Raw genomic sequence first — 27,021 nt, 5'->3', positions numbered from 1 at the left:
TCCTGTATTCAAGGATTATATCCTAGATTTCCAGGGAATTGGACTTGATTTATTATGAATTTGTGATGGAAACTAAAGAGAAACAGAGAAGGAAGGTGTTGGAAACTTATTGAACTTCAAGGGTCAAATTTTCAACTCTGAAAGGATGGATACATACTATGATTGTACCCATTTACTTGTCTCAAACTCTCATATGCACATGTATAGCAGGGGTCTAGATGTGCAAGTGCAAAATGCTTGTTTGGTGCACAGCCCTGTGTAAGGAAACAATTCTGGGGGCTGCCAGGTTTGAAAATGAAGCACTCAGAGGCAGCAAAGTGATGGCTGCAAGTGCGGACAAAGAATTTCCTTGGTTTCATCCCTGCCCCCAACTCCATCCCGTCAGTCACTGCTTAGTCCCCATAAAATACAATCCCTGCCCTGCACAGCCAGATGGTCTCCTTCTGTTCTCACCAGGCCTCCTGTTTTCATCCCTCTTCAATTCCCTCCCCTCACTCCTCCTAGCCCCTTACCTCTCCTCAGGCCTCCCCAGCCCCGCCCCCTCAGCTCTCCCCCCGGCCCCTCCGGCTCCCCGCGCGGCGGGGATGGGGTTCCTGACGTTCAGCCCCCCACCCCCATGCGGGGATGAACCGGAAGTGTGTGTGTGCGCGTGAGGGGCGCCGGGGAGGGGAGGGGAGGGGGGTGTCTGTCTGCTTCGGGTTGTGCGCCTGCGCGGTGGGGTGCCCGGTTGTTGCGCCGCGCCGCGCCGCGGTGGGTGTTTCTCTCTCTCTGGGCCCCCGGCCGGGTCTCGGGGGCGAGGATGTGAAGATGGCGGAGCTGCAGATGCTGCTGGAGGAGGAAATCCCGGGCGGGCGCCGGGCCCTGTTCGACAGCTACACCAACCTGGAGCGGGTGGCCGAGTACTGCGAGACCAACTACATCCAGGTGCCGGCGGCGGGACCGGGCGCTGCGAGCCAGCCTGGCCAGCGGGGCCGGGCCGGGCCCCGCCTCTCCCCGCTGGCCGGGGGGCCCCAGCTGGCTCCGGTGTGGGGAGAAGGGGGCAATGACCGGGGGGGTCTCCTGCCCGGGGCACGGAGCTGGCGGGGGGGTGGTGGTACCGCGCCGCCTCCGGAGACAGGTTCACCTCCAGACCGCGCTCCCCGGGGGCCACACGGCAGCGGGGCGCTCCCGTGCTCCCCACATCCCTGCCGCGGGGGGCGTGTGCCCAGCCTGGGCCGGGTACAGCGGGGAGGCAGGCGCTGGTAAAGCCGGAGGGGTTTTCCATTTAGCACGTCTAATGCGAGACACCCACACTTCGCGAGCCTTGGCATGTGCATTGACCCACACGGGGCCAGACACGGTAACGTTGGGGTGCAATCTGCCTGCCTGCGCGCTGGGGGTGGTTTTTCCATCCGAGCTGGTGTGGCCAGCGGGGGAGGCGGCTGGCTAGTGGCGGGCGCTGGGGGAGCAGAGCTGATCAGGGCTGTAGGGGTGATAGCAGATGGGGGACGGGAGAGAGGAAGCAAGAGTGGTGTTATAGGGCTCAGCCTTGCCGTGATCTTAGATCAGATGCGACCACTTTCCGTCAGAATCATGGAGGAAGAAAGAAGCCATAGGTGGTCAGCTAGGTTGGCAGTAGAGTGATCAGACAGCAAGTGTGAAAAATTGGGACGGGGGTGGGGGTTGATAGGAGCCTATATAAGAAAAAGACCCCAAAATCGGGACTGTCTCTATAAAATCGGGACATCTGGTCACCCTAGTTGGCAGCAGTTACAGAGACAGGAAGATGGGGCATGGGGCTGGTTGTATATATTGGGGGGAGTACCTGGGCCGAGTATGTGTGGAGGAAGGAGAATAGTTACCGGCAGTACTGGAGCATGGCAGGGGGCTATCAGAATGAGATCACTGTTGTGGGGCAAGGAGTATCAGCAAAACAGAGATGTTTCCAGTGAAGAGCGGGGAAGGTAGAATCAACAGCCTGGTATCTGTGGAGAATTTTACAGAACTCTCATCACCATAGTACTTTACAATCATTAAAAGAAATACATTGGACCCGAGTTTCATATTCTCTCTCTTCTCTATATGGAAGCTGTTTTTGTGTGCTTCTTTCAGAATAGCACATAAGGATGATAATAGCTGTGGTCACTTTGAGCTGTTGGTAGGATTACTGTAGCAGGTGACCAAGGGGGGTGGGAATGGGAATGATATAACTAGTGGGGAAAGAATAGTTAAAATAATGTCACTATAGAAGAAATTACACTGTTTAATTCACAGCATCCACAGCATAGATGACCAACCTTTTATTAGGAAAAAGATTTTATTTATTGATATTTTAGGTCTTTTACCATAAAACAGTTCAATTAATGTGATAACACAGCTAAATACATACCTTGTTACAAAATGAACAGTATTTAACAGCATGTTGTATCATTACAATTTTCCCTTTTTTCAGATTATTTAATCACGACCCTACTTTGATAATATGAATGTTTAAAGATACATGTAACTTTTAAAAATCTGTGTTGTGAAGCTGATTGTCTTTTGGGTGGGTGGGAAGAGTCTCAAAGGCAGAGGAAGTGGGGAGATGTAATTCAGTTATTGTCCTCTGTGTATGCGCTTCTTGGCTATCCGTTGTTCCTATAAATATAAGATGATTGGGTCCATTTTATTATTTGTATTACCATATAGCACTGAGGAGCCCTCATCATGGACCAGGACCTTGTTGTGCATATCAAAAGATCTCAGTGATTTCAGTATTTACTTTATATTGTTTTCCTGAGCAAGGTGTGTCCATTTTATGAGAGTTTATCTGGTACTGTTCTCACACAATGTTAAGTCTTCCGTTAGTGAATATTGTACTGATATGACTAGTCTAGTTAAAGGACTTCTGAATCTTTTTTTGTTACTGATCTTTCTAGGTATTTATACCATGCTTATGACTCTGGTATCTGAGCCCCTTACAAAATTACATAAATTCACCCAAATAGTCCATGCTTAGAGCTACATTTTCATTTCTTCCTTTCAGGAACAAGTAGAGGGGACTAAATTACTCTTCATGGTCTATCCCTTTCCAAAACCAAGCAGCATTGTGGGCTATTTTGCTCTTAGTCATGTCAAAAAGATTAGTCCTGCAGTTTGTGCAGAAGGTGGTCAGGGTTGTGGTCATTCTTAGCTATGGTGGAGAATTAAGCTTCCAATAAGCCCTGTCTTCAGCTTCTACTTGTTCTGTCATGGTCTTCTGGAACAGTGGCTCCCAACTTTTCCAGATTACTGTACTCCTTTCAGAAGTCTGATTTGTCTTGCATACCCCAAGTTTCACTCCACTTAGAAACTACTTGCTTACAAAGATAAAAAACTGCATACTGTTACCGAAAAATTGCTTAGTTTCTCATTTTTACCATATATTTATAAAATATTGTACTTACGTGTTGGTGTATAGTATATAGAACAGTATAAACAAGTCACTGTATGAAATTTTAGTTTGTACTGACTTTGCTCGTAATTATTATGTAGCCTGTTGTAAAACTAGACAGGTGTCTAAATGAACTGAAGTATTCCCTGGAAGACCTCTGCATAGCCCTGTTGGAGAACCACTGTTCTAGAATTTCCTTGTGTGTTTGACTATTGCAGTTTCAGGAGGTCTTTGTTATGGAGACCTTTGCGATATCTTAGGGCTAGGTCCAAGCTAAGTCTAAGATTTGAATGTGATCTAATATTGGATGGGTAGTGAGAACAGTGATTGGAATGTGAAAGTGATATGCTCATATTGACCTCTTTGTCATCAGTTTGTCAGCAGTTTTGTGTACCAGTTGGTGATTTGTAGGGTCTGTGGTTTTATTCCAAAGTTTAGAAATTGTTGTAAAAATGGACGGATGTGTAGATCACTGTGAGAAGTCTGACAAGATTAATCTGCTAATATCACTTAATAGAGAATTTGAAGTATACTGTTAACATACATTTGATTTTCATAGCAACTTGAAAGGTGCTTCAAATATCTTCAGGTGTCATCGAGATCTCTGCATGGGAATTGGTAGCTGGAGCAATTGCTGTAATTTGATATGTTTCTTATGAAACTAGGTATTCAAATTGTACAACTTTGGGAGTCTTGAATTTCAAATATAGAAATCTGGCTAATCAGTCATACTTGATTTGTTTTATGAAGAGTCAGAGTTACTTCAGCACCATTTAAAAACAAAAACATGTAAACCTTTCTTATGCTTAGTGTTCAACAAATAGGTAACCAGCCTTTCCTTGCATGTGCTAGTACAACACCCTAAAATCTTGTGATAGCAAATGATCGGATAAAACATCAAATATATAGTAAGTAATTTAAATTCATTGCAAAAATAAGAGGAGAAAAAATGTGAAAGACCAGTGTTTGGCAGAAATCAGCCTTCTTCTTTTATAGCTCTAGAAAAATGTTTGCTCTTTTTAAATTCTCCCACTGAGTCACTCTTTAGTACATTAACCAATCAACTAATATGGTAATATGCTTTTCAGCAGCCTTTAACTCTGCTGAACCGGAAAATAAATTGATTCCTGCTATGGAAAAATGAAATTTCCAGACCACACTCAAATTTTTAATTCAGACTTTTTTTTAATATCTGACTTAAAGCAAAAATAGGCATAAGGTTACCCAGAGCAATAAATGAGTTTCTAAACTGAAATTCATAAACATAGATATCAAAATATGCAGTCTTATACAGAAATGGAATAAAAATAAACATTATTCAACAGACAAGATTTATTCCTAAAATAAAAATAAGTTGGGGGAAGCACATAGTAATTATCTCTGCGTTTTCTTTCAAAAAAGATATAATACAGCATGTACATGCATTTTTCAAACAACTTTGTTCAGAAGACTCTTATCAGAGCTGTTAGGGGAGTTTGCTCATCAGAGGCAGGAATCTGATGCTGGTTATTCATAGCCTCATCATCTCATGCTCTGCAGATTGTACCCAGTTCAGTGCTCAGTATGCACCATGTTATAAAGTTAACTTTATAGAAGAGTAGCTAATTGATGGCCAAGAATTTAATTAACTATTCAGGGTCTCCATTTTCACAAAAACTATTTGCATAATACAGTACTTTTGTATGGGTCTCTTATAAAAAGCAAAGAATGCTCTGACTGGTCAATAAACCACAATTGTATAATTTTGGTGTTCTAGAATTTTCTTTGCTGTTCCAAGAAATGTTACACATGATGTGATTGCACATTTTTTCTAATCAGACTTATTTGTGTTACTAATGTACTAAAGTAAATCCTAGCATTATCTTGGCTTATCCATCTTTTGGAGATTATACTATAAGTCTCTGTGAGAACAGTTAAGTATTTTACTCTGTTCAGACCTTTTTTTGGTTTACCCAGTAATCACTGCTTCTCTGAAAAAAGCCTCTCATTTCATGCAATGCATCTAGCTTCCAAAACTCACGAACTCTCAAATCTTTTGATACGCTTTGAAAGTGAGTTGGAAAAATTACCAGATACATACTGGTTAGAGGACTAACCCTGCTTGTCACAAGCAGATATTAAAAATTAGAGTGAAGAGCTTCCGCCATTGAGTAGTAACAAACAGCACAAATAATGTAAACAAACAAAGTAAACAAACAGCACAAATAATGTAAACAGGTTTATTAAATGTCTATTGTTTTAATATTCAAGTGATGGATGCAAGTAAATTTGTTTAAAAAAATATTTTTTACCTGACTGTTACTTTTAAATTTTGTTTTCTTTTTAAGCTAGCTCCTAGTGAATTAGTCGTTATACTTGGATCTTACAAGTGTGCATGGAAGGCTTGTTCTGCAAATATAAAAGAGTCATTGATGAGTTTAAGGCTGGAATAGTTGAGGAGTGCAGAAAGATGGTGATAAATTTAAAGCTGCTTAACAAAATTAGGGAACTGGCAAAACAAATCTGATGGATCTGTGGACATATCAGTACACACAACTTTCAGACTTGTTAGACTTTCAGCCTGTTGTTTCCCCAATGCACATGCCGTTTTTACCATCCAGACTACCGTAGCATTCCACAAAAATCATGTAATTTAAATAACTGCCTAAGGGAAGGTCCGAGTACTCTCTCCATTTATGGTATCTACTTATTTTTTTGAATATCTTTGAATACCGTAGCTGGTATTCAACGATACCTGTGTAAACTGAACATAATTTGTTAATAAGGTTGTATGTAGCCACTATTCCGTTGAAATAAAGCAAGAATTTGTTTGACATGCCTCTTTTTAGGCTCAAAGTTATCTGCTGGTGAGTGGGAAATTCTGATAATTTTCCTTAGACCATGTCCACACTATGGACGCTACAGCTTCCCACCTCCCTGAGCAGCGGTAGCTAGATCGATGGGAGAATTGTCCCATTGACTTAGCTGCGTCTACACTAGGAATTAAGTTGTCTTAAACTGTAGTGTGCCAGTATGAATTTTTCACACTCCTAAGTGACATAGCTAGGTTAGTCTATGTTTTAAGTGTAGACCAAGCCCAAGTGTCTTCCTTTTTGTGCTCTCCCCTTGAGCTTCCCCCTGCAAATTCAGTGAAGATCTTACAAGTGCTATTAAAAACTGTTTTCCCAAGCTTGAAGTATTTTATAGAGGGGGATAATTGAAACATGGAATATTTTGCTATGGGGTCGAGATAACAATAGTATAGTAATTGTATTTTCAAGTTTTGTATTTACTATAACATGTCTTTTCCTCCTAGGTTCCTAAACTGTCCAGACTATCAGTCCATTAGGAGGCTAATGGTTTTGGCAGATCCTGTTAATTAAATGTGAGGGTTTTTAGCCTCCATGTCTAGGTAATGGGATAACCAAAATTTCTCCTTCCTGTGGAATGACATCAGTAATGATGAAGCTCAGGTAGCTAGGAGAAAAATCAGACTGGTACAGGTATTTAAGATTTTGAATGAATACTTTTAATTTTTTTTACATTTTAAATATACTGTAAATATCTAAAAAGGACTATTATTTTACCCAGCACTATGTGTACATGTCTTCAGTTGACTTTTTTCTTAAAAAATGACTCTCTTAATTTTTTTTATACCTAGAATAATATTCGATGGTGTGCATTCATTCATCTCAAGCACATTCGAGTTGCGGGCTGCTGTTACTGTGTATTTATCTTGTGTTCCAGGTTTATGGAGAGCTCATTGGTTGAATTAGTATTGTGATAATCTCTATCAGCCCAGTTTGCCTCCCCCCCCCCGCCAGTGTCTGGTGAACTAGACAGCGTTTGCACTCACACGTGCTGCTTTTCCGGTTATTCACATTATAGTTACTGAGTTAACCCTGGTTTGTATAGTAGGATTGATTCCCCCCTTCTGTGATGTGCAGATAGGCACTGCACCATTTGTTAATCTGTATTTGGAGTTACAGTATACTCCCGTGCACTGATGGACAGCATATGATTACTAATAGTTATGTGGACAAGAGGCATGTCTGTGTCTCTATATTCAGTATGCTTGTTGGAGTGCATTGTATATTTCTGCTGTATATCTACACTTCTGATGATGTAGGCATTGCATATGGTTGCTCAGCTGTATTACGGCGACAGCTTCTGTTCGCTGTTACAAGTGATCCTAGTTTTTAATCTGAATTTGAGTTTAATACTGTATTTTTTGCGTCATATCGTTGTGGCTTTAGTGCTTTAGGTTTCACGTGCAGAAGTTGGTATACCTTGTGGTACATCTACGCCCTGCCTTCACAGGAGCATTCCAGCTAGTGGACCTCTAATTCCCATTCAGTTATTACCTACTGGAAGGAACGACTTTCTCTAGCTGGTGTGTTTTTTATGAGAATTACTGCAGTCTGATGCTATTGTTGCTCGGCCCGTTTTAGTAGTTTGTGCAGAGAGGTTTTAGCATCTTTATTTCTTGGTGTTCAGACTGACGCCTCTTCGCTTACTGCACTCTAATTTGTGGTTAACACGGTTATGCACTTTTTTTGCACTTTTCATATTATAAGCCCAGCTCATACTCTGTTAGATGGGATATGTATATGGGCCCTATGTATTAGGTATTTTTCATTTTTAGGGCTCTGCTTCAGCCACTTTGACATTCCCTCCCGCCCTGGTGATACTGTTTTTCAGTATATGATCTCATGATGTTTCATTCGATATGGGTTTTGTTGCAACCTTAATTTATTCATAGCATAGTTTAGTTGCTAGGTTCTCCGGGAGGGATGCGTGTGGGATAAAATATGGAGCCACCTTACGTTTCGCACAGAGGACTTTGCTTTTACACTGTCCATACACACTCCCGCGCCAGATGATGTGATTCATAATGGTGTACCATTTTAATATGGTGACTTAATGTTGGAAGATGTGAAAAAAATTTTGCTTAACATACTTTTTGAAGTGTTGGGGAGCAAAGTTTCCTGGGAAGAGTGAGGGCTAAAAGTTTTGTCTTTTGTAGATTAGTGTATTTAAACAAAAAAAAAAGTTTTTAACCCTTCTGGTTAATAAGGTAATCTGGAAACGTGAAGTGGTTGTTAACCAATCCAAGACTTTACAAGATCTGCAAATGAAAGGCTCCATTGCCTCTTAGCTGTGCCAGGCAACAGTAGAATGAAATTAACTCTGATCAGTTTAATTGTTTCAGTTCAGAACCTTGTGGGCAGTAGTGAAACTGTCAAGAATCATGTGAATTTCATGCTTTTGCACCTTTGGAAAAATGCGCAGCACTGCAGTTATTCCTGGGAGTGGAGGACCCAAGTAGGCTGGGGGACATAAATTTTAGAAGTGTAGTAGGCAGGATCTATATAATGTGCTGCATTTGACAGAAAAAAGACATAAGTTTTGCTTCAGCTTCTGTATCCTGTAACTATCCAAATTTTAGTGGAATTTTCTTAGTCTGTTAATAATAGATGATAGTGTTTTGTTCTGGCATCTTTTAGCGATGGATTAGTATTAAGCCTAAATGAAGGTCTGCTTTTGTTCTTTTTAAAAAAGCAGAATCTGTTCCTTTGACAGTATGTGTAAAGCTGCTACTTTAATAAATGGTCTAAAATGAGGTGTAGTAGGTTGAATTAATTTGTCTTAGTTTGTTTTATTCGTAATTCTAACATTCATAAAATGTTATCATAGTTAAATGTGTAATGAATTTTCAACATAGTTCAGAAGTATTTGCCACTCTTTTATTAGTACTGGAACTGTGAGTGGTGTCAATCTCACAGTAAAGCTTCTGTTTTATTGATCTTTCCCAGCAGGAAGTTGTCTGATACAGTTTGAGACATAGGAAATGGGGATCAATGTTTGAATGCACAAGAAGGCAGGAGATGTTTGTTCCAGAATATAGGAATCAGCCTGGCATAAATGAATAAATGTTTATAGATTTGATGAAACTTGTGGGTGTGTGTCCACACTAGCCTTTACAAATGTGTTAAGTATCTCAAGTGACCAATTAACTCAAGGTAAAGTCCAATAAAGATAAACTCTTAAGTATGTGAGTTTAAAAAATAAACAATGTAGGATGTAACAGGAATGGGTTAGAAAGTACTGAAAATATTCCAATGCTGTTATATAAACCAATATACAGCGATGTGGTGTGTTATATCTGCAGAGGCATTCTTCAGCATTTTCTCTATCCAACATTTAGTGGGTTAACTCTAAAGAGGGGTAAGCCTGTTTATCCTGATGTCCTTTCTTGGGCATCTTGATTCCACAGTGAGGTTCCCTTTCCAGAACTGGCCAACTGTTGAATGTGCAGGATCCTGGAGAAAATGATGTAGCATTGTATAAAGGATCAATGTGTGCTTAGCCTTGCTAGCTAGGACATTGGTGATCCTCAGAATATCATAGAACGTACTTTTGACCTATTTCAGGAAGTACCCACACAAGCACTTAGATCAGGGGTCGGCAGCTTTTCGGAAGTGATATGCCGAGTCTTCATTTATTCACTCAAATTTAAGGTTTTGTGAGCCAGTAATACAATTTAACGTTTTTAGAAGGTCTTTTTCTGTGTCTGTAACATATAACTAAACTATTGTTTTATGTAAAGTAAATAAGGTTTTAAAATGTTTAAGAAGCTTCATTTAAAATTAAAATTAAAATGCAGAGTCCCCCGGACCAGTGGGCAGGACACAGGTAGTATGAATGCCACTGAAAATCAGCTCGCATAATGCCTTTGGCACATATGCCATAGGTTGCCTACCCCTGACTTAGACTGTAGCCTCTTCTCTGTGAGTACATTTCCGTACATAAGTCTACGAACTGGAATCTGTAGAGTCAGGATCTCTGATATTACACTTGTTAGCAGTATTTCACCTTTCTGGTGGATCTGTTGTCAACATCTTTGCTTGCAATGTAATAGTTTGCCTTCAACAATTTTTTTTTTTTTGGTTTGGCTGAGTCCATTACATAAAACTGGTTACTTCAGTTGATCTATTTTTCTCCAAAGGGAAGAGAACAGTACTCAAGAGCATGCCCAACAAGATACTTAATGGAATAAATGAACATAACAGTAAACAGTTACTGATCATCTTGTGATCTGTTAGAAATACTAAATTTGGAACTTTCCTAAGAGATCCCCTCGTGTATTTGGGGGTGTCCAAGGTTGTGTACTCAAAGTCAAGATTCAAGCTCAGTATAAATGTGTAAATTGTCAGTGAACCAGCCTGTTACAAGCCTTTGTAATATATTAATGCTAGTCATTCAAAGACAGTTTACAAATGACATATACTACTTTGGACCTATGTTCTTAAAAATCACCTCACTGTATCAAATGATGTGTAGTTAATGGTAAGCTGGAATGCAGACTGTAACAGTTTACAACATTTAGGACAGAAAGTGAAGAATACTATTGTGAAGGCCCATATTTCAATGGGCTAGGAATGGATTTAAAGATGAGTTGAAGAGGGGATAGAAAAATTGGGTTGTGTCACTTTTTTTCTGTTTTATGATCAAAGAAGACTTGCATCTTATTTTTGCAGATGTGTGGGTATTTTTGCTTGAGTTTGACCCAAAAATATAAGAAGTATGAGGTTTTGTCTTCACTGTTTTTTATCTAGGCTGCCTTAGAGGATCAGAGAACAGGAGTGAGAGCTTTCTCTGCCCTTATTTGAAAGGTCATGATGTCACATCTTTAACAGAGATCTTTCTTCCCAGCTGTTTGTCAGTTGTTTGGCTGAAATAGGTGCTAACAAAAACAGTTTTGACAACTCTAACTTAATCCTTTCACATGGCAGTTGCTCAGCTTTCAAATTCTGAATACACAATGTTGGCCAAGTTCTGCCGTTGACATAGCAACTTCTGGGAATAACAAAGCAAGATCTCAGTTTCTAAAGTTTAAAAAAAAAAAAGGCAGAAAGCTCTTTTGGAGAAAAAAGTCTTTTGTCTCTTTTATAAACCATAAAGAACCAAAAATGAGCACATTTTTTTCTTTTGGATGTCACCTTTAACACTGCATTATATCATATGTGCTACAATAGAGGCTATGTTGAATCAGCAGTTTTCCACAAGTGGAACATCCTTTGAGGCTGATATACATCATTTCATTTGGTGAGGAGAAAGGTTGGTCTTGTGGTTAAGTACTGGAATGGAACTTGAGATTTTGGCATCAATTCCTGACTCTACCCCAGACTTCCTTTCTGATTTTGGGTAAGTCAGTTTCTCTCTCTCTCTCTCTCTCTCTGTGCTTTGGTTCTCCATCTGTAAAATGGGGAAAAAACTTCTTTTGTCTGTCCTGTCTACTTAGATTGTGTACTCTTTGGGACAGGGACTGTCTTGATATGTATTTGTACAGTGGTTGACACAATGAGGCTCCGATGCCAGTTACGGGCTATAAGCACTACCATAATACAAGTAGTAAACACTAATGGAGGAGTACCTATGAAAGGCCAGACAACCCCAAAGGTTCTGTGGGAGTTGGAGTGAGATTGTTGAATTTGAGACCCTGAAGTGCAGGGATTGCTTTGAATCCCTGCGAAGGGGTTTTCTGTTTTGTATATGTATTTTGTGAATTTGTCAGACTTGTTTCTAATTTTGCTGTTAAACAGCTACACTACTCCAGGATGCCATCGTCTACATTGCACGCTTCTACGCAAACTGAATCACACCTTGAGCAGTTATGTTCTGTCTATCTATACTCCCATGCAGTTTTAATTAATATAGTTCATAAGTAAAATGCTTTTTATCTGTAGATCTCAGGGCCTTACAAAGGAAGATAAATATCATTTCTGTTTCACAATATGAGGAAATCAAGTAACACACAAGTGAGTTTACTTCCCTAAGGATCCGTCTCCCCTGGGCTTTAAGCAGTGCCATTAACTGTGTGCAACAGTTTTTATTGTAGTCCTGCTAAAGCTAGTTCTAACATGGAATAGCAAAATGGATGCATGTGTGAAAGAAAGAATAGTCTTGTGGTTAAGGCATTGGGTTGGCAGAGCTCTGCGTGGATACAAAATGTATCCACATCTGATCTGTGATCTCCCCAAATGGCCCCTGGATACGAATATCTGTGGATTTACAGGGTTCTATGGATCAGAACTCAGGAGAGCTGTGTCCTGTTCCTGGCTGTGCTACACACTTCCTGTGTAACCTTGGTTAGTCTCTTTATCCCTCTGTACCAAGATTCCTCATCTGCAAAATGAGGTTTGTACTTCCCTAATTTGGGGTGTTGAGAATATATTGTTGATATATTGTATAGTCAATTGCCTGACCACTCTTTGGTTCATTATGAAATATACTCAAGAAACCAAATAACCAATGTCAGGTATATTAATATGGTACAGGAAAAAGGTTCTATACAATATCAGTCTCTGAAGAGCAGTCCCGTACAGCGATGGTACAGTCACCTTACACCAAAGGTGTGCTCTCCCAGGTCACACATTTCAGCTGGTATTATTTATATGATTTTAGAAGTTATACGTCTCCTTATGCATCACTAAAATCCAACCCTCAGTTTGACCCAGTTCCCTAACTTACTGTTCTTTTCCTTCCTTATTTTGTTTTGGGTGCTAGCCTTCCAGGTACTGGTCTGTGAAGGTTCTTCCTTAGCTTGTACTAAGACATAGAATGAATGTATCTTGATTTTTGACAAGTATCCTCTCTGCTTAATGCAAATACTTACTTCAGCAAATGCAAGGAGTTATAAGATACTTAGCATCAGTGAATTAGATCACGTTATAGGCCAGTTTAGGCTGTATCACTGTTGCAATATTTGTACTTAATACGTGTGTGTGTGTGTGTGTGTGTGTGTGTGTATATATATATGGTATGGATAATATGTATTGTTAATATGTTACATATTCTTGTACTCTCCAGCATTATTAGTTAGCAATATGTAAAATGGTCTGATATTACAGTATGAACACCATAGAAAAGCCTGTAAGTAAAGTATACGTGTGTGTGTTTTTGAGATGGTGGTAGTTGGGGTAGACATGAAGTTGGTGGGAGTCTTCTGGACTTAAGGAACCGTGGGAATGAGGGAGGGACTTGCATGAGGAATAGAGAAATGAATGCATAGTTTAAAGAAGTCCCTTGACCAAGTGCATCTGTAGTCTTCACATCCCGTAACTTTTCACGGACAGTAAGCCTAAACAGCTTTGTTTAGAGATGGGGCTATTGTTTAAACAAGTCCCTGTCAAATAAAAAGATTCATTGTGCAGAAGTTTCGTTGACCATAGTGTAAAGGAATCCCCCTTTGTTCATGCAGTAGTAGAACTTGCTGAATATAGATTTAAAATACCTGTAAGGACAATTCAAAATAAATGAAATCACTTTAACCATGAAAAATTCAGGGTAAATGAACTTTTTGCCAAATGAACACGAATTAAACAAGTTTCAAACATCTTTTCTTAATTTTGATCATTGCATCTTTCCAGTGTTTGTGTTTTGTCTCTGAGATAACCAAAAAAACCCGCCAGCAATTATTCATTTTTCTGTGTATTTTCATTGCTTCTGGAATTTATAGCTTGGTGATATATTTGCTGAAGGTTGAAGCTGAACTTCGAAGGTCCCAATCTAGCAGTGACTTTAATTCACTCTACCAAAAATGTAACTTTAACTATTGAAATATATGTTTATTAGCCTGTGAGTGGAAGAAATATTAAGATTGTTTTACCAGCTCATTCTTCATAGTCCTATTTTTCCTCTTACTCACTTTTAAGACGTTCATCATGACCATCTGAGTACTGGATACTGCTTTCTTCAGTTCCTGTCAGCTAGACGTGCCATTAATGTGGTGCAGAAGTGTCTACCACTGGCTCTGTGTACTACTTTTGTAGTGCTCTTAATCTTTGATGTCCTAAGAACCAAAAGAGAAAATAGTCTTGAAGTATGGACCCATACATGACTTAGCTTTATTCTTACCTGTAGATGGTGTCTTAGACTTGTAACCATTTGTTTTTCCCTATATAGCCCCTCCCTACCTTAGTGGTCATGCTTAATATTTCAGTTGCCTTTGATAACTATATGGTAATACAAGAGGCTTATCTTTACATCATGTAATGCTTTGGGACTGTGACTCACTAGTGGATTACAGCTTGTTTTTGGAAATCTCTGTGTTGTACTGGCATTCTCTTGTTGATAGCAATTCTGATAGTAGAAGTCTGCATTGCTACCAAAAATAAAAGGATACTGGAGTATCTCTGTCATTCTCTCCCTGGGTATCAGTAGAAGATAACAGGAAGGACATGTCTACCTGTGTCTGCTTCCAACCTCTTGCAATCCCCATATGGGAGAACAGAAGAGATAGTAGAACAAGTAGTAAATGTCATCAGTTATTGATTCATTATATGGTCTAATGGCAATAGCTATTTTGAAAAGCTATTTTAAAACTGACAAGATATTGTAAGTGACAGTTTTGCTTATGCAGTAGCTTTTTCAGAAAGCCTTTATCCAAAGACACCAAGGATAGCTGCAATATAATCCTATGCAAAATTAACCCCCCCATCACATTGGAGCTGGGATTCTAAATATCTATAACTTTAGGGGGGGCTGATAGTAGGGAAGCATGGTGTCATTAGGCAAAGATTTTTGCTTTTTGAAACACACATACCAGCCTGGAAATAAAAATTAGTTATACTAAACCCCAAACATTAGACGGGGCAGTGCACAGTTATGGTCACCTGAACAATCTTAACTCTGCTCCCCCTGTACCTTGCTGATCTCCTCTGCAGTGTATGCCCATTGCAGCCTGTGTTAAATCTCTCAAATATATCCATGCAAAAAAGGATGCTTTTTAAAGGACTTCATGTCGTTTAAAGAGATACCTTCCTCTTTATTTGCATAGTTTGCCTTGCACGTGAAGAAACTTCGGAGTACATGGCTATGGTTTTGTGCTTATATGTTTAACACGTAAATGAAATATGCCTGTCATCCTGTGTCTCAGTTATATCAACAGTTTAAATTTTGGCCTTGCCCTTAAGATAACACCAGATAATAGTAGCTTTATGTGTGAAACTCACATTTGGAACTTCATATACTTCTGAGGAATGTGTTCATGTTTGCTAAAGAGAAGTAATTAAAAGCCTATATCTGGTAACATGTATAGTCTTAAAGAAGTCATGAATAGTTTGTAGCAATCTAAAAACACTTTAGTTTAAGTGTTGTCATTAGTGAGTAAGATAATTCCGTTAGATCACTTCTTCATTGTGTTAGTGACTATGAAATTAAGATGTAGATTATTTATGACCAGGTTTACAGTTATTTGGCCAATGAGAATGAGCAGAGTTAAGGTTTAGTATGGAAATTTATATTTAAAATTAAAAGACCTACACACATTCAACCTGATTATCTTAAACATTGAAATGGTTAGGCTTTTTATTATATTTTTTGAGAATGATTTTTGTAATCTCTGGGACTTTCACTTGCGTAACAGATATTTATAATTTAATTAATATTTTATTTTTTGGCCTGAGAATTTTCTTGTTTTTAAAATTTAAGATTTGTATCCATTTTGTTGTCATGTATTTAGACTGGAAACTCCTTTGGGACAGGGAGAATTTCTTTGCTGTGTTTCTATAGTTCCTAACAGTGAACCCGAGGCTCCTAGTTGCTACCACAATACAAATAATAATGAGTAGATAGAATTACCTGTGTATTTTGTAAGATTCCTTAGATCACATATCTTATCTGAAGATGGTCCCTTATCTCCTGTTCCTAAGATCAGATCGCTTTTTATTTGTGATCTGTTTCGTATTCCTTGCTCATGAGAATGCGTGAGCCATGGAACCCCCTTTTTTCAAGATTCTCTGCCTCTTACCCCCCTTCACACCATCCGCATATGATATGCATCATTTGTGAGAGCCTCATTGGGAATACTAACGTCCTAGAAAAATGCTTCCAACAGTGAAATGCTTAAACCCACAACTGTCCATTTCAGCTCCCTCAAAAATAGTCAAAGGCATGAGTCCTTGCCAAGACTAATGGATTGAAACTCACATGGAGTTTCTAGGCCAAGCTGGTGGTTAAGTCCATAAATGGTTATTAGCCAGGATGGGTAAGGAATGGTGTTCCTAGCCTCTGTTTGTCAGAGGATGGAGATGGATGGCAGGAGAGAGATCACTTTATCATTGCCTGTTAGGTTCACTCCCTCTGGGGCACCTGGCATTGGCCACTGTTGGTAGACAGATACTGGGCTAGATGGACCTTTGGTCTGACTCGGTACGGCTGCTCTTATGTTCTTATCCACTGTAGTTTGCTGTAGAAAAAGTAGGATAAAATTGAGCAACAAATGCTAGGGTCTTCCTAGCTAATTAGGACTGGAATTGCTATTTTCAGCAGCCATTACCGTTTTTTGTTTTTTTTTTAGTTTCCTTTGTTTAAAAGGAAGACTGTAATATTGCACTGGCAAATTTCCCATAGAAATGAAGAATGGAACAAAAAAATAATAAAGGCACCTCAGCTTTTCCTCATTTATGGAGGACGGTCTTATAATATGGATCCAGATATCTTCCAGTCACACAAGCTGAAAATTGTTACACAGTCTTTCCAAGGCCTAGAGGAGAGAAGTGCCTAACTCCAGAGTCTGCAGCTGCCTAGGGCCAGTGCTGAGGATTTAGAGTCTCTAGTTCCGCCATTCCAAGGTTCAAGCATGCTTAGCTTTGGAATTGCCATCTTGACTAGTAGCTGCAGCTATCTAAGGCTGGCCTCTGGTAACTGGCCCCATAGATGTAGCCAGAGAAGCTACCGGTGGCTCTGTGACTACTGGGGGCCATTAAGCTAGAGTAGATAAAGAAACTGGAGTTAATCTCAAGGAACAGAGGTCACCAGTAGGAAAGGAATGTCAAGGGGAGCAGAGAAAGAGGACGCAGGTCAGGCTTGCAGCGGGAGAATAGCCCCAGCTGGTTTGGGAGCATGTCCAGAGTAGAAAGGAAACAAGCTTGGGGAGAGGTGGTGGTGATCAGGTAGCAGACTAGTATGTAGATGGGAGCAGAGGGAGAAAGGCTGGTGTCTTCAGATTCCCAAGGGCTAAGTCATCACTTTGGGGAAATGGTGTTTCCAAGTGGCTTGCTCAAATGGCAGGATGGGTGCTGAGGGAGGGATTTGTCAGAATTGATCAGGCTTTAAAACTTTGAGCTGAGACTTAGACCACATGCAGTGACTGGTGACATAGGGTGGTACCGGAGACATGGCTATAGAAGGTCTGAATGAGGAAAGAGTTAAATCAGTGAGGAGTTTCCCTGATCACTATGAAAGTTCTACTCACTGTGGACACTGGTAAACCCATGTGGGTGTACAGCTCAATGAGAAAAACGGGGGGCTGAGGAAGCTGTGTATGACAATACATATAGTCATGTAGAGGTGTATGATCAAAATAAAAAATGTCTCTGAGATTCAGTACCGGGTATACTATGGCACTGTCACACCAGGCCCACACTCAGAGCCCACAGTGTCTGCATAGGGGCCCACAAATATGTTTGACGCCGGGGCCCACAAAAGGTTAATCCGGCCCTGGTTCTGCCTCCATGTGGTTGCTAACAGGCAGTTGCAGAGCTGCTGTGTTAGCAGAAAATTATGACACATTGATTTAGGGGGAACCTCATAGTGAGTCTTTAACCTTTTAAGCACTATTTGGGTCCACTTTCAGAACCTTATTTCAGGTAATTGTGGGTCTGCACTGTAAGAGTTCTCCCTGACCTTCGAAAGGGGAGGCTAGTTTAAGCTGCAGCAGTAGGCCAAAGGGAGAACTTACACTTTGTTGTGTACCTGCAATCTGGAACTGAAAGATATGTGAGCACTCAGACTGTCTACAGATGAAGTATGTGTAGCTCACGGGAACAATGTAATGCCAGATTTAACTGATCAGTCTTCTGTACAGGTCTCCCCCTTCTCCCAATTATCAGGATATGATCAGCTGTTAATTTCTGCTTAACAATTATGATCCTAAAATGGTAATATGTTACTCTTGAACAAATTAACAGGACAAATTAGCTTTTATTGGCTTGCTAGCCTTCTATTATGTGAATTTTATTACCTATAGATCACACTTTGTTTCCAGTCACTGATCTGATATTATACATATGACTTGGTAAATTGCAGTGGAATAAAAAATGTTCTATCATTTTCTTAAATCCTAGCTGTGCTATTTTTAGTTTGCATTCTTCAGTTTGTTGCACCATCATGCTCCAAGAAAAGAATACTGTTACAAATTGGGTGCATAGGCTAAATTTGGGTGTCCGTTATATATACCTGAACGTTGGTGATGTGCCATAATTAAGATAAATGTTCTGTTGAAATTTGGGGCTGCTTCATGTCTTGTAACTAAGCAAAAGCTGCTTTAAGAGGAGTCCCAGGTTCTCCTTCACAGTTACTGGTTAGCTATAGTCATTTTCTGTTTTTGCCCCTTGCTCTGCCATGTCTTGTTTCTTTATCCTCCGGACCTACAGGCACACAGGACATCCACCAGATTCCTTGGTTTATTTTGCTCTTGTGCTGGTCTGTTCATGCTTCTGAGTGTCATGTTGATGGATTGAGCTTCTTCCTCTGTTCTGCATAATGTTTATCTAGGTTGCCCTCTTTTTTTTTTTCTTCCATGTAATGTCACTATTATCACTTGACATTTACGCTTTGTGTTGGTGGCTTCCTTAAAGCGTGTCCTAAATATGTCTGTATCTTACCATATTTGCTTTAAATTGGTTTGTTCTACTTAGAATTTCTGATATTTCAAGAAAGTCTTTCTAGGGGCCATGAGGATCTTCTGTGAGCATTTACTTTGGAATTCATTGATCTTATCAGTTTCAGTTGTGATTCCATCCTCCTTTATGGAGCAGTCATGGCACATGATGACAATGTTAAAAATTTTTGTTTTTGAGTCTGAGTCAGTCATACTACTTGCATAAACTTAAAATAATTTAGAAAAGTTGTTTGCTGCTTTTGATATTTGTTGCCACAAATCTTTGCACATCTTACTCCCTAGATAGATAAAATGATCTGTCTCTATTAATTAAACATAACTTTGTGAGTATTGTACTGAAATATTGTGAAATGGGGTGCCGTATTTTGCTTTTCTCTTAAGACATTGCTCTCTGAAAATACAGTCCCAATACTGAGCAGATAACGGTGATACCATGCACTTGAGAAATGATCAAAGTTTGAGACGTGAATTTAGCTTTTTGCTACTGTAGAAGAGGTTTGCAATGTTGCAGAGACAGTTCCTGGAATAAGAGTTTTTGTAGCTCTGTGCTGAGCTGCTTGGCTAATTCAGGTGTGATAGTGAATTGGAAATATGGTCATTAGGTTGCTGACCCCTGCTCTACCCTATAATCTATCAGAAGTGGTGTGCTGAGTCTTCATTTATTCACTCTAATTTAAGGTTTCACGTGCCAGTAATACATTTTAACGTTTTTAGAAGGTCTCTTTCTATAAGTCTCTAATATATAACTAAACTATTGTATGTAAAGTAAATAAAGTTTTTAAAATGTTTAAGAAGCTTCATTTAGAATTAAATTAAAATACAGAGCCTCCCGGACCAGTGGTCAGGACCCAAGCAGTGTGAGTGCCATTGAAAATCAGCTCACGTGCCGCCTGCATGCCGCAGGTTGCTGACCCCTGGGGTAGAGGATCTTGAAGGTGAGTAGAGTGACCACATGTCCTGATCTTATGGGGACAGTCCCAATTTTTGAGTCTTTTTCTTATATAGGCTCCTATTATCCTCGACCCCAGTCCCGATTTTTCACATTTGCTGTCTGGTCACTCTAAAGGTGAAGGAAGTGAGCATTTTTATTTTATTTTTTTAACACAAACTCCTCCAACTGCTGAGGATCTTCCACCTTAGGAAAAGAGCGTTCTGGTGACTGTACAAATGTCATCTACTTTGTCCACTATGCTTGCTATGTTCAGCCTCTTTTCAAATCTCCTTCCTTGGTTTCTCATTGCCTCTGTCATTAAAATCTTTTATTGTTGCCTACAAAGCCTCCTGGCGCAACGTAACCCTTTGTTCTCTCCAAAAGCATATCTTAATTTCCTCCTCTTCCTCTCATGCTGGGTTTTCTTCCACACAGCCCTCATATATCTGGCACTGTTCTACCTAGTCTCCAGCCTGGTCTGCCATACCTTCATGCCTCTTACATGTGCCATATAAATCCTAGATGTCGAGGGTTGCCAGTTTTGGTTGGATGTATTCCTGGAGGTTTCATCACATGACATAATCTTTAATTAAAGGTTAATCTTTAATTCCTGGAGGGTCCAGGACAATCCTGGAGAGTTGGCAACCACATATATCTGGAAGGTTCTGAGCATGTTGTTAGTGTTATACCAATAAGTTGGTTTCATGGCTGTGATTTTGATTTGAAATCTCTCTCTGGGGATGTATATTAAGGCTTCAATCTCTTGGCACTGTGAGACTTCCCAACATATGTAAAATTATCTGGTATTGTCCTTCATTAGATAGGATGAAATTTGGTTTGTGTAGGAAGTAGTTTAATCATTCTATTGTTTGGGATGAAACGAAGGTTTTATTGAAACATTCCAGGTTCAAGTTGGGAATTATAACTCAGGAAGGAGCTTTCCTTTTATTCAAAGTAATCCAACTTTCTGTATGATCTCTTTCTCTTTAGAGATTATATATAACTGTCTACCTTCAGCCAAACTTAGGTAATTAGTAAAAGTTCTGCTAGTTTATATGTAATTTTTGGATTGATTGAGATGTGTGTACTTTGCTTTGTGAAAGTTCTGAAATTGTTTCAGTTGTATTAGCCATCTCTAATTGTGACTGTCTGGAGGGGGAAAAATAGCATAAAATGGCACTACATTTTTATTCAACTTCTGTCAAGATGGTTGTGACAGATGGTGTGTAGCCTGTCCAATATGAGTTCTGCCAGCTGCACAAATATTGATCAAAAAAATGATGTTCTTCAGTTTAAAAAAACAGATCTTGAGAAATGTATACCTCCTTTTGGATGGAAATGAAGTGCTGCTAAGTGTTGATGAAACCCTTGTTGATAGGAGTGGCTAATGGACATGTATGCAAGACTTGGGTAGAACAGCAACACTTTGTGCAGAAATCAGCATCTGAATGTATCTGAAAGGGTCTATTGGAACTGCAGTGTTACATACATTCTAAAGAGTGGGAAATAAGGAGTACACTCTACCCTGATATAACACTGTCCTCGGGAGCCAAAAAATCTTATCGCGTTATAGGTGAAACTGCGTTATATTGAATTTGCTTTGATCCGCTGGAGTGCGCCTCCCCTCCCCCCCGTCAAGCACTGCTTTACCACATTATATCCAAATTCGTGTTATATCAGGTCGCGTTTTATCGAGATAGAGGTGTATTTGTTGTTTTTTGGGGTGAAGATATATTAAAAATGTTCTCTGGAAATATCCTTGTATTAGGAAGAAAATTTGTGTAGCAGAAACTATTTAGAGCTGGGTATTCCTTGATTAATATATGGTTATGATACTCAAGAAATAAACTGATGTAAAGGTGGGTGTCCACATGAGGAAGGCCTAATTATCAAGGACACAGACACTTTCTGGAGCATCTTTAAAGAGCTTGTCTTGTTCATCTATACATCTGTTACATGAGGAGGGATCACATTTTTGAGCATACTGACTTCTTGTGCTGGTGTAGCAGTATTTCCCATCGTTATTTCTTTAGCTGCATACTGTTCTGTTTTTATAGTTGTCTCTTTGTAAATTTGACAGTACAGAGTTTCTATTGAAATCAAAGTGAATTGGTTATCTTATTTGTCTGGGTAATGTGCTCTGATGGAACTTTGTTCCCTAACCCCTGGAAGAGTAGGTGACTGTAAAAGGTCAAGAGCACAGAAAAATTGTGATCTCCCTCCAGATTGATGCTACAGACTTCAGTGGTTTGTGAGCGTTACAAGGAGGCTAAGGTATTGTTGCAGTCTTTCTTGTAGGGACTCTGCCATGTCAGGTACTTTAAATCTGTAATTTAGTGCAGTATTTCCTTGTTAAGTTATATTCTGTCTTCAGCTAAGCTTTGTATCTTTTACTTTCTTTGTGTTGAATGTAGAAAATTTAAAAAATAGAAAATTTTGAATATAAAACAAATGGGATCCTCTGTAAACAAGATGACAGGGTAAAATGTTTGTCTGCTTACGGATTGCTTCCAAAATATTCTTTAGTACAGCTAGTATTCTCAAGTATTTAAGCTCACTCTTTGCAGTGACTTGCTGTCGTTCAAGGTTCTAAGCTTTTGATTCAGAGGAGTTATTTTGTACATAATTTCCTGTCCTGATATGGGTTGTCAGGGAAAAAGGCCCCTAGTCTCTTATTACTCCTAACAACTACTAGCATTAACAGGAGGCCTAATGGAAGTTTCCTAACAACCCGACTAAACGCAGACAGCCTGCTTCAATCACTATTTGATAAAAATAGATGCATGTACTAACGACATATTAATAAGGATAGAGAAGACGATTTATCAGCATATAAGCCATCTGGCCGGAATTGGGGAACTAGACACAGGTCACAAGGACCCCAAATAGGCCCACATAGCTTGCCAAACAAAAACCGCAAGTAGGGGTATCTGAACAGTCAAGGCCGCCTGACTGTCAGGGGACTGTCTATACGGAAATGAAACACAGTACGCTTGCATTTTTAAGAGGTTATAGGAGTTTGTGTATCAAATAAGGCAATTACCTAATTGTTTATGAAATATAGAACCATAAAAGGTATAACAAATGATTTAATGAAATATGCTAATTTGCGGTTTGTAGCTATATAAGCTGGAGCAGAAGCATGCTCAGGAGGCCAGCCCATCCCTTGCATGGGAGAACGCTGACCTCCACTTGTGCACAGGTGTATACTCAATAAAGGTGCCTCAGGCTGTCTGATCAAAGTACAGAGGTGGTCTTCTTTTCCCCAACAGGGTAAACCAGTAAAAATAACCATTCATAGACGCTTACATTATCTTGTCAAGTTTTGGGTTGTTTTGGCCATCATTATGCCGGTGGTTTGCTTTTTAGATGCAGCTGTTTCTTTTGCCATGGGTGCAACACTGAATTTATGCTTTGGATGGAGTACACATATTTCACAGCAAAGAATTAACATCTCATTTTCTATTTTCTTCTTCTGTAAGTAAGAGAGCTTCAATCAAACTCCTGCCAGTACTGATGTCCACTCACAAAGATCTGTTCTAATCAGAAACACCAGACCAAGTTAATTTGATGTCCTTTTGTTATAGATTTCCCTCCCTGCTCCCTCCAGTGGTGATTTGTAAGTTTGTGGTTGATGTGGCTTTATACAGTTAACTTAAATTTCCAAAATGCTTTGTTCTTTCTCGATTATTGAAATCTTTTTTTTTTTTTTTTTTTTAAATTCAGGTCTTTTACAGGCAGGTTTTACACAAGCAGTAAATTACTTGACAAATGCTACTTACCGTTTTGGACAAACAGAAAGAATGCTGCTCTGGTGCCTCTTGAATAGCTTAATTAGGAAAAGTGAGCAAGTCCAGTGTGCATGTGGGGCAGAACTGCTGGATGTTTTCTGTTGAACCTGTAGTTTTTGTTGAACTGTTAAAAAAAGAGATGACAAGTTTGAAAAATTGTAGACTTACTCTCCAGCCTTCTTTCTGTGATCTCACATTCATTGTTGCATAAATAATGCCTAAAACACGAGTAAGTTTTTATTCCATATCTGTTTACCTTTTCCAAATGTGTTTACAAGTTGTACTGTAGAATAGGTTAGTGCATTTATTAGCTGGTCACCTTGCAGAGGGCTTGTTGAAAACAAACTGTACTTATAATTGGATTTCTGCGTATTTGGAGCAGATGGGATGCAATGCTTTTCTCTGAGACAGCCAGCACTATCACCAGTCTCTGCCAATTTTTAGCACCCTCTGGCTGTTCTCTTTGGCTGCAATATCTAAGCCATTTGAAAATTTCAAAGTCAAGTTTTACAGTGTACAGTAGAGATGATCAGACATTAACTTGACTTAGTTTTTTCAAACTGAGGGTGAGATGTTGGTGAAAATAGGTTTGGCTAGTGGGTTTAGTTTGAGGGCTTGGCTACACTTGCAAGTTGCAGCGCTGGTGAGGGGTTACAGCGCTGCAACTTACCAGGTGTCCACACTTATAGAGCTCAGCCAGCGCTGCAACTCCCTTCCTGCAGCGCTGGCTGTACACCTGGTCGTGGTGCATTGTGGGCAGCTAATCGCCAGCGTCAGGTGCGCTGCAACGTGCTTTTCAAAAGAGGGAGGGTGGGGTGGGAGGTGACAGGGAGCGTGGGTGAGACGAGAGAGTGGCATTTTTGAGCAGAGCACCGTGTGACTAGCCTGGCAGACCTCGCCCCCGTTGACCAGCCACGATTACTGGTCTCGCATTTCCTCCCACCCGCCTCTTCTCAATCCTCTAAGATGAAAAGGCTTCAGCCAGATAAGGCAGCTCTCTCCAACGGTCTCTCGCTCCCTCTACCCTCCCCTCCCCCTCCCTCGACGTGGCTGTTTGTCTCCCTCACGCAATAACAGCCTGTGAACATCCAGACATGTCGGCTCGCTCGCTCGCCTCTCGCAAAGCACTGCTGCGTTTGTCTCAGATAGAGGGTAGCTTCGGGGACTACGCCTTAACTCGGTTTTTTGTATACAGGAATTAGTGGCATACCGTCCTAATCCGCTGGACGGCCAATACAGCGCTGGTAGAGTGTTCAACACCTGTATATGAGCAGGCTGCATCAGCAGCGCTGGATTTCGCTAGCACCATAGCGAGACCAGGTGTACTCCAGCGCTGGCAGGATGGTGAGTTGCAGCGCTGGCTGAGCTCTAAGCTGTGGACACTGGTAAGCTTGCAGCGTGTCCCTACAGCGCTGGCACTTGCCAAGTGTAGCCACAGCCTTCAAAATTAACCTTGAGCCTCAAACCTATTTCACCAACTCTCACCTTACTGTTTGAAACACCTCAGGTAATTGTTGTATCTCATCTACTGTACACTTGTATCTTTATAGATCTTTGCTAATTTTCAATGGCTTAGATATTGAGCTCTTGACAGCAGGGTGTGCTACAAATTGGTCTGCTAGTGATGCTGCGATATACTGGAGTCGCAATGTACATCCCATCTGCTCCTCCCCGCATGAATCCCTCTATAAAGTACGTTTGTTTCTCAACAGCCCTTGCAGCGCTGACAGCTATAAATGCACTTACCTATTTTCTACAGTACAACTTAACCATTCTTGGAAGGTAAACTAGATATGGATAAACTTACTGTGTATTTAGGGCGTTATATTCTTTGCAACATATGATGAGAAGATCCGGACAGAAGAAGGCTGCGTGAGTAAGTCCTACAATTTTTCAACCTTGTTCATCTCTTTTTTAACAGTTCAACACGCAAACTCGTGTTCACAGAAACAACTCAGCAGGTTATGACCCCAATGCACACTGATTGCTCACTTCTTCCTAAGTAGCTATTCAAGAGGCACCAGCAGCAGCATTCTTTCTGTTTGTCAACATTGGGTCAGTGCATTGGTGTCAAGTATGTTACTGTGTGATAAAACCTCCTGTAAACCTGATTTAAATAAAAAAAAAAAAAACAAAAGATTTCAATATCGAGAATCTGAACAAAGCATTTGGAAATTTAAGTTAACGTTATAAAGCCACATCCCAACAATTACACAATCGTACCCCTCGGAGTGGCAGCAGGGTGGGAAATCTTAATCGGTGAGGACATTCAAAGGGATTAACTTCGGTGCTCTCGGTTGCTTTCTGTAGAACCCGATCTTTGTAAGTTGTGGATCGTAAAAATATAATTGGCTAACTCATGGCGGCAGAGAGTAAACCTTGATTGAGCTCTCCCATCTTTACTTTAAGAAGAAATAGAAATGAGTAGTTAATTCGTTCTCGCTGTGAGAAATAAATGGTGGGTATCCATTCCAGCAATATACACTTTCAGTGTTGCAGACCCATGGCAAAAGAAAACGAGCAGGCATCTAAAAGCAAAGGATACCCCGGCATAATGATGCCGGCCGGAACAACTCCAATGCTATTGACGAAGTGATATGCTAGAGTCTATCATCGAATCTGTTATTTTATGTCCGAGGAATACCATAGATTGAGGAGACGATGACCAAGTGTAACGCCCTCTCCTCTGGTCTGGTTCGATCAGGCAGCTTGAGGGCACCTTTATTGAGTAGTACACCTGGTGCCAGGTGTCCCATAGAACATTATCCCACGTGGCGGTTCCAGCGTTCTCTCGTGCAGGATGGGTGGCCATCACTGAGCGATGCTTCGTGGCTCCAAGGCGGTTTATAGCTTAAACCGCAACTTAGCATATGTCTATTTAAATCTATTTGGTCGATATAGCCTGTTGTATCGTATACTTTCCGGAATGATAACAATTTACGCTGGTAATTGCCTTATCTGATCAGCAAACTCTATACCTTCTGTAAAATAGCAAAGTAAAACAGCCACGTACTGATGTGTCTCAAGATATCTCGCTTAGCGTCCTCCTGACAGTCAGATCTATACGGCCTATAGAACTGTGTTGTCAACAGAGTGACGCATCGTGATCTGTCGGCCCAATCAGCAGTGTAGTGCGTGGTATGTGTGCTTTGCGCAGCTATCGCTGGGCCTTGATCTGGTAGTTGATGTTGTTCCTAGTTCCATTCCGGCCAGATGGTTATATGCTGATATCTCTTCTCTT

General features: G+C 40.3%; 1 protein-coding gene across 7 annotated transcripts in view; it reads left to right on the top strand.

The window, feature by feature from the left end:
• Positions 1 to 712: 712 nt before the first annotated feature.
• Positions 713 to 27,021, top strand: part of ABI2 (abl interactor 2) — a 122,163-nt gene continuing 95,854 nt past the window's right edge. For all 7 annotated transcript variants that reach the window (XM_032775340.2, XM_032775338.2, XM_032775335.2 and 4 more), the window contains exon 1: positions 713 to 924. In XM_032775340.2, the coding sequence (XP_032631231.1) occupies positions 808 to 924 (117 nt within the window). In that variant the 5' untranslated portion in view covers positions 713 to 807. The remainder of the gene's footprint in view (positions 925 to 27,021) is intronic.

Source organism: Chelonoidis abingdonii, chromosome 10 (genome assembly GCF_003597395.2).
Source record: "Chelonoidis abingdonii isolate Lonesome George chromosome 10, CheloAbing_2.0, whole genome shotgun sequence".
NCBI classification, from domain to species: Eukaryota; Metazoa; Chordata; order Testudines; family Testudinidae; genus Chelonoidis; species Chelonoidis abingdonii.
The sequence above is the reverse complement of the archived record's forward strand: the minus strand, read 5'-3'. Positions and strand labels throughout refer to the sequence as shown.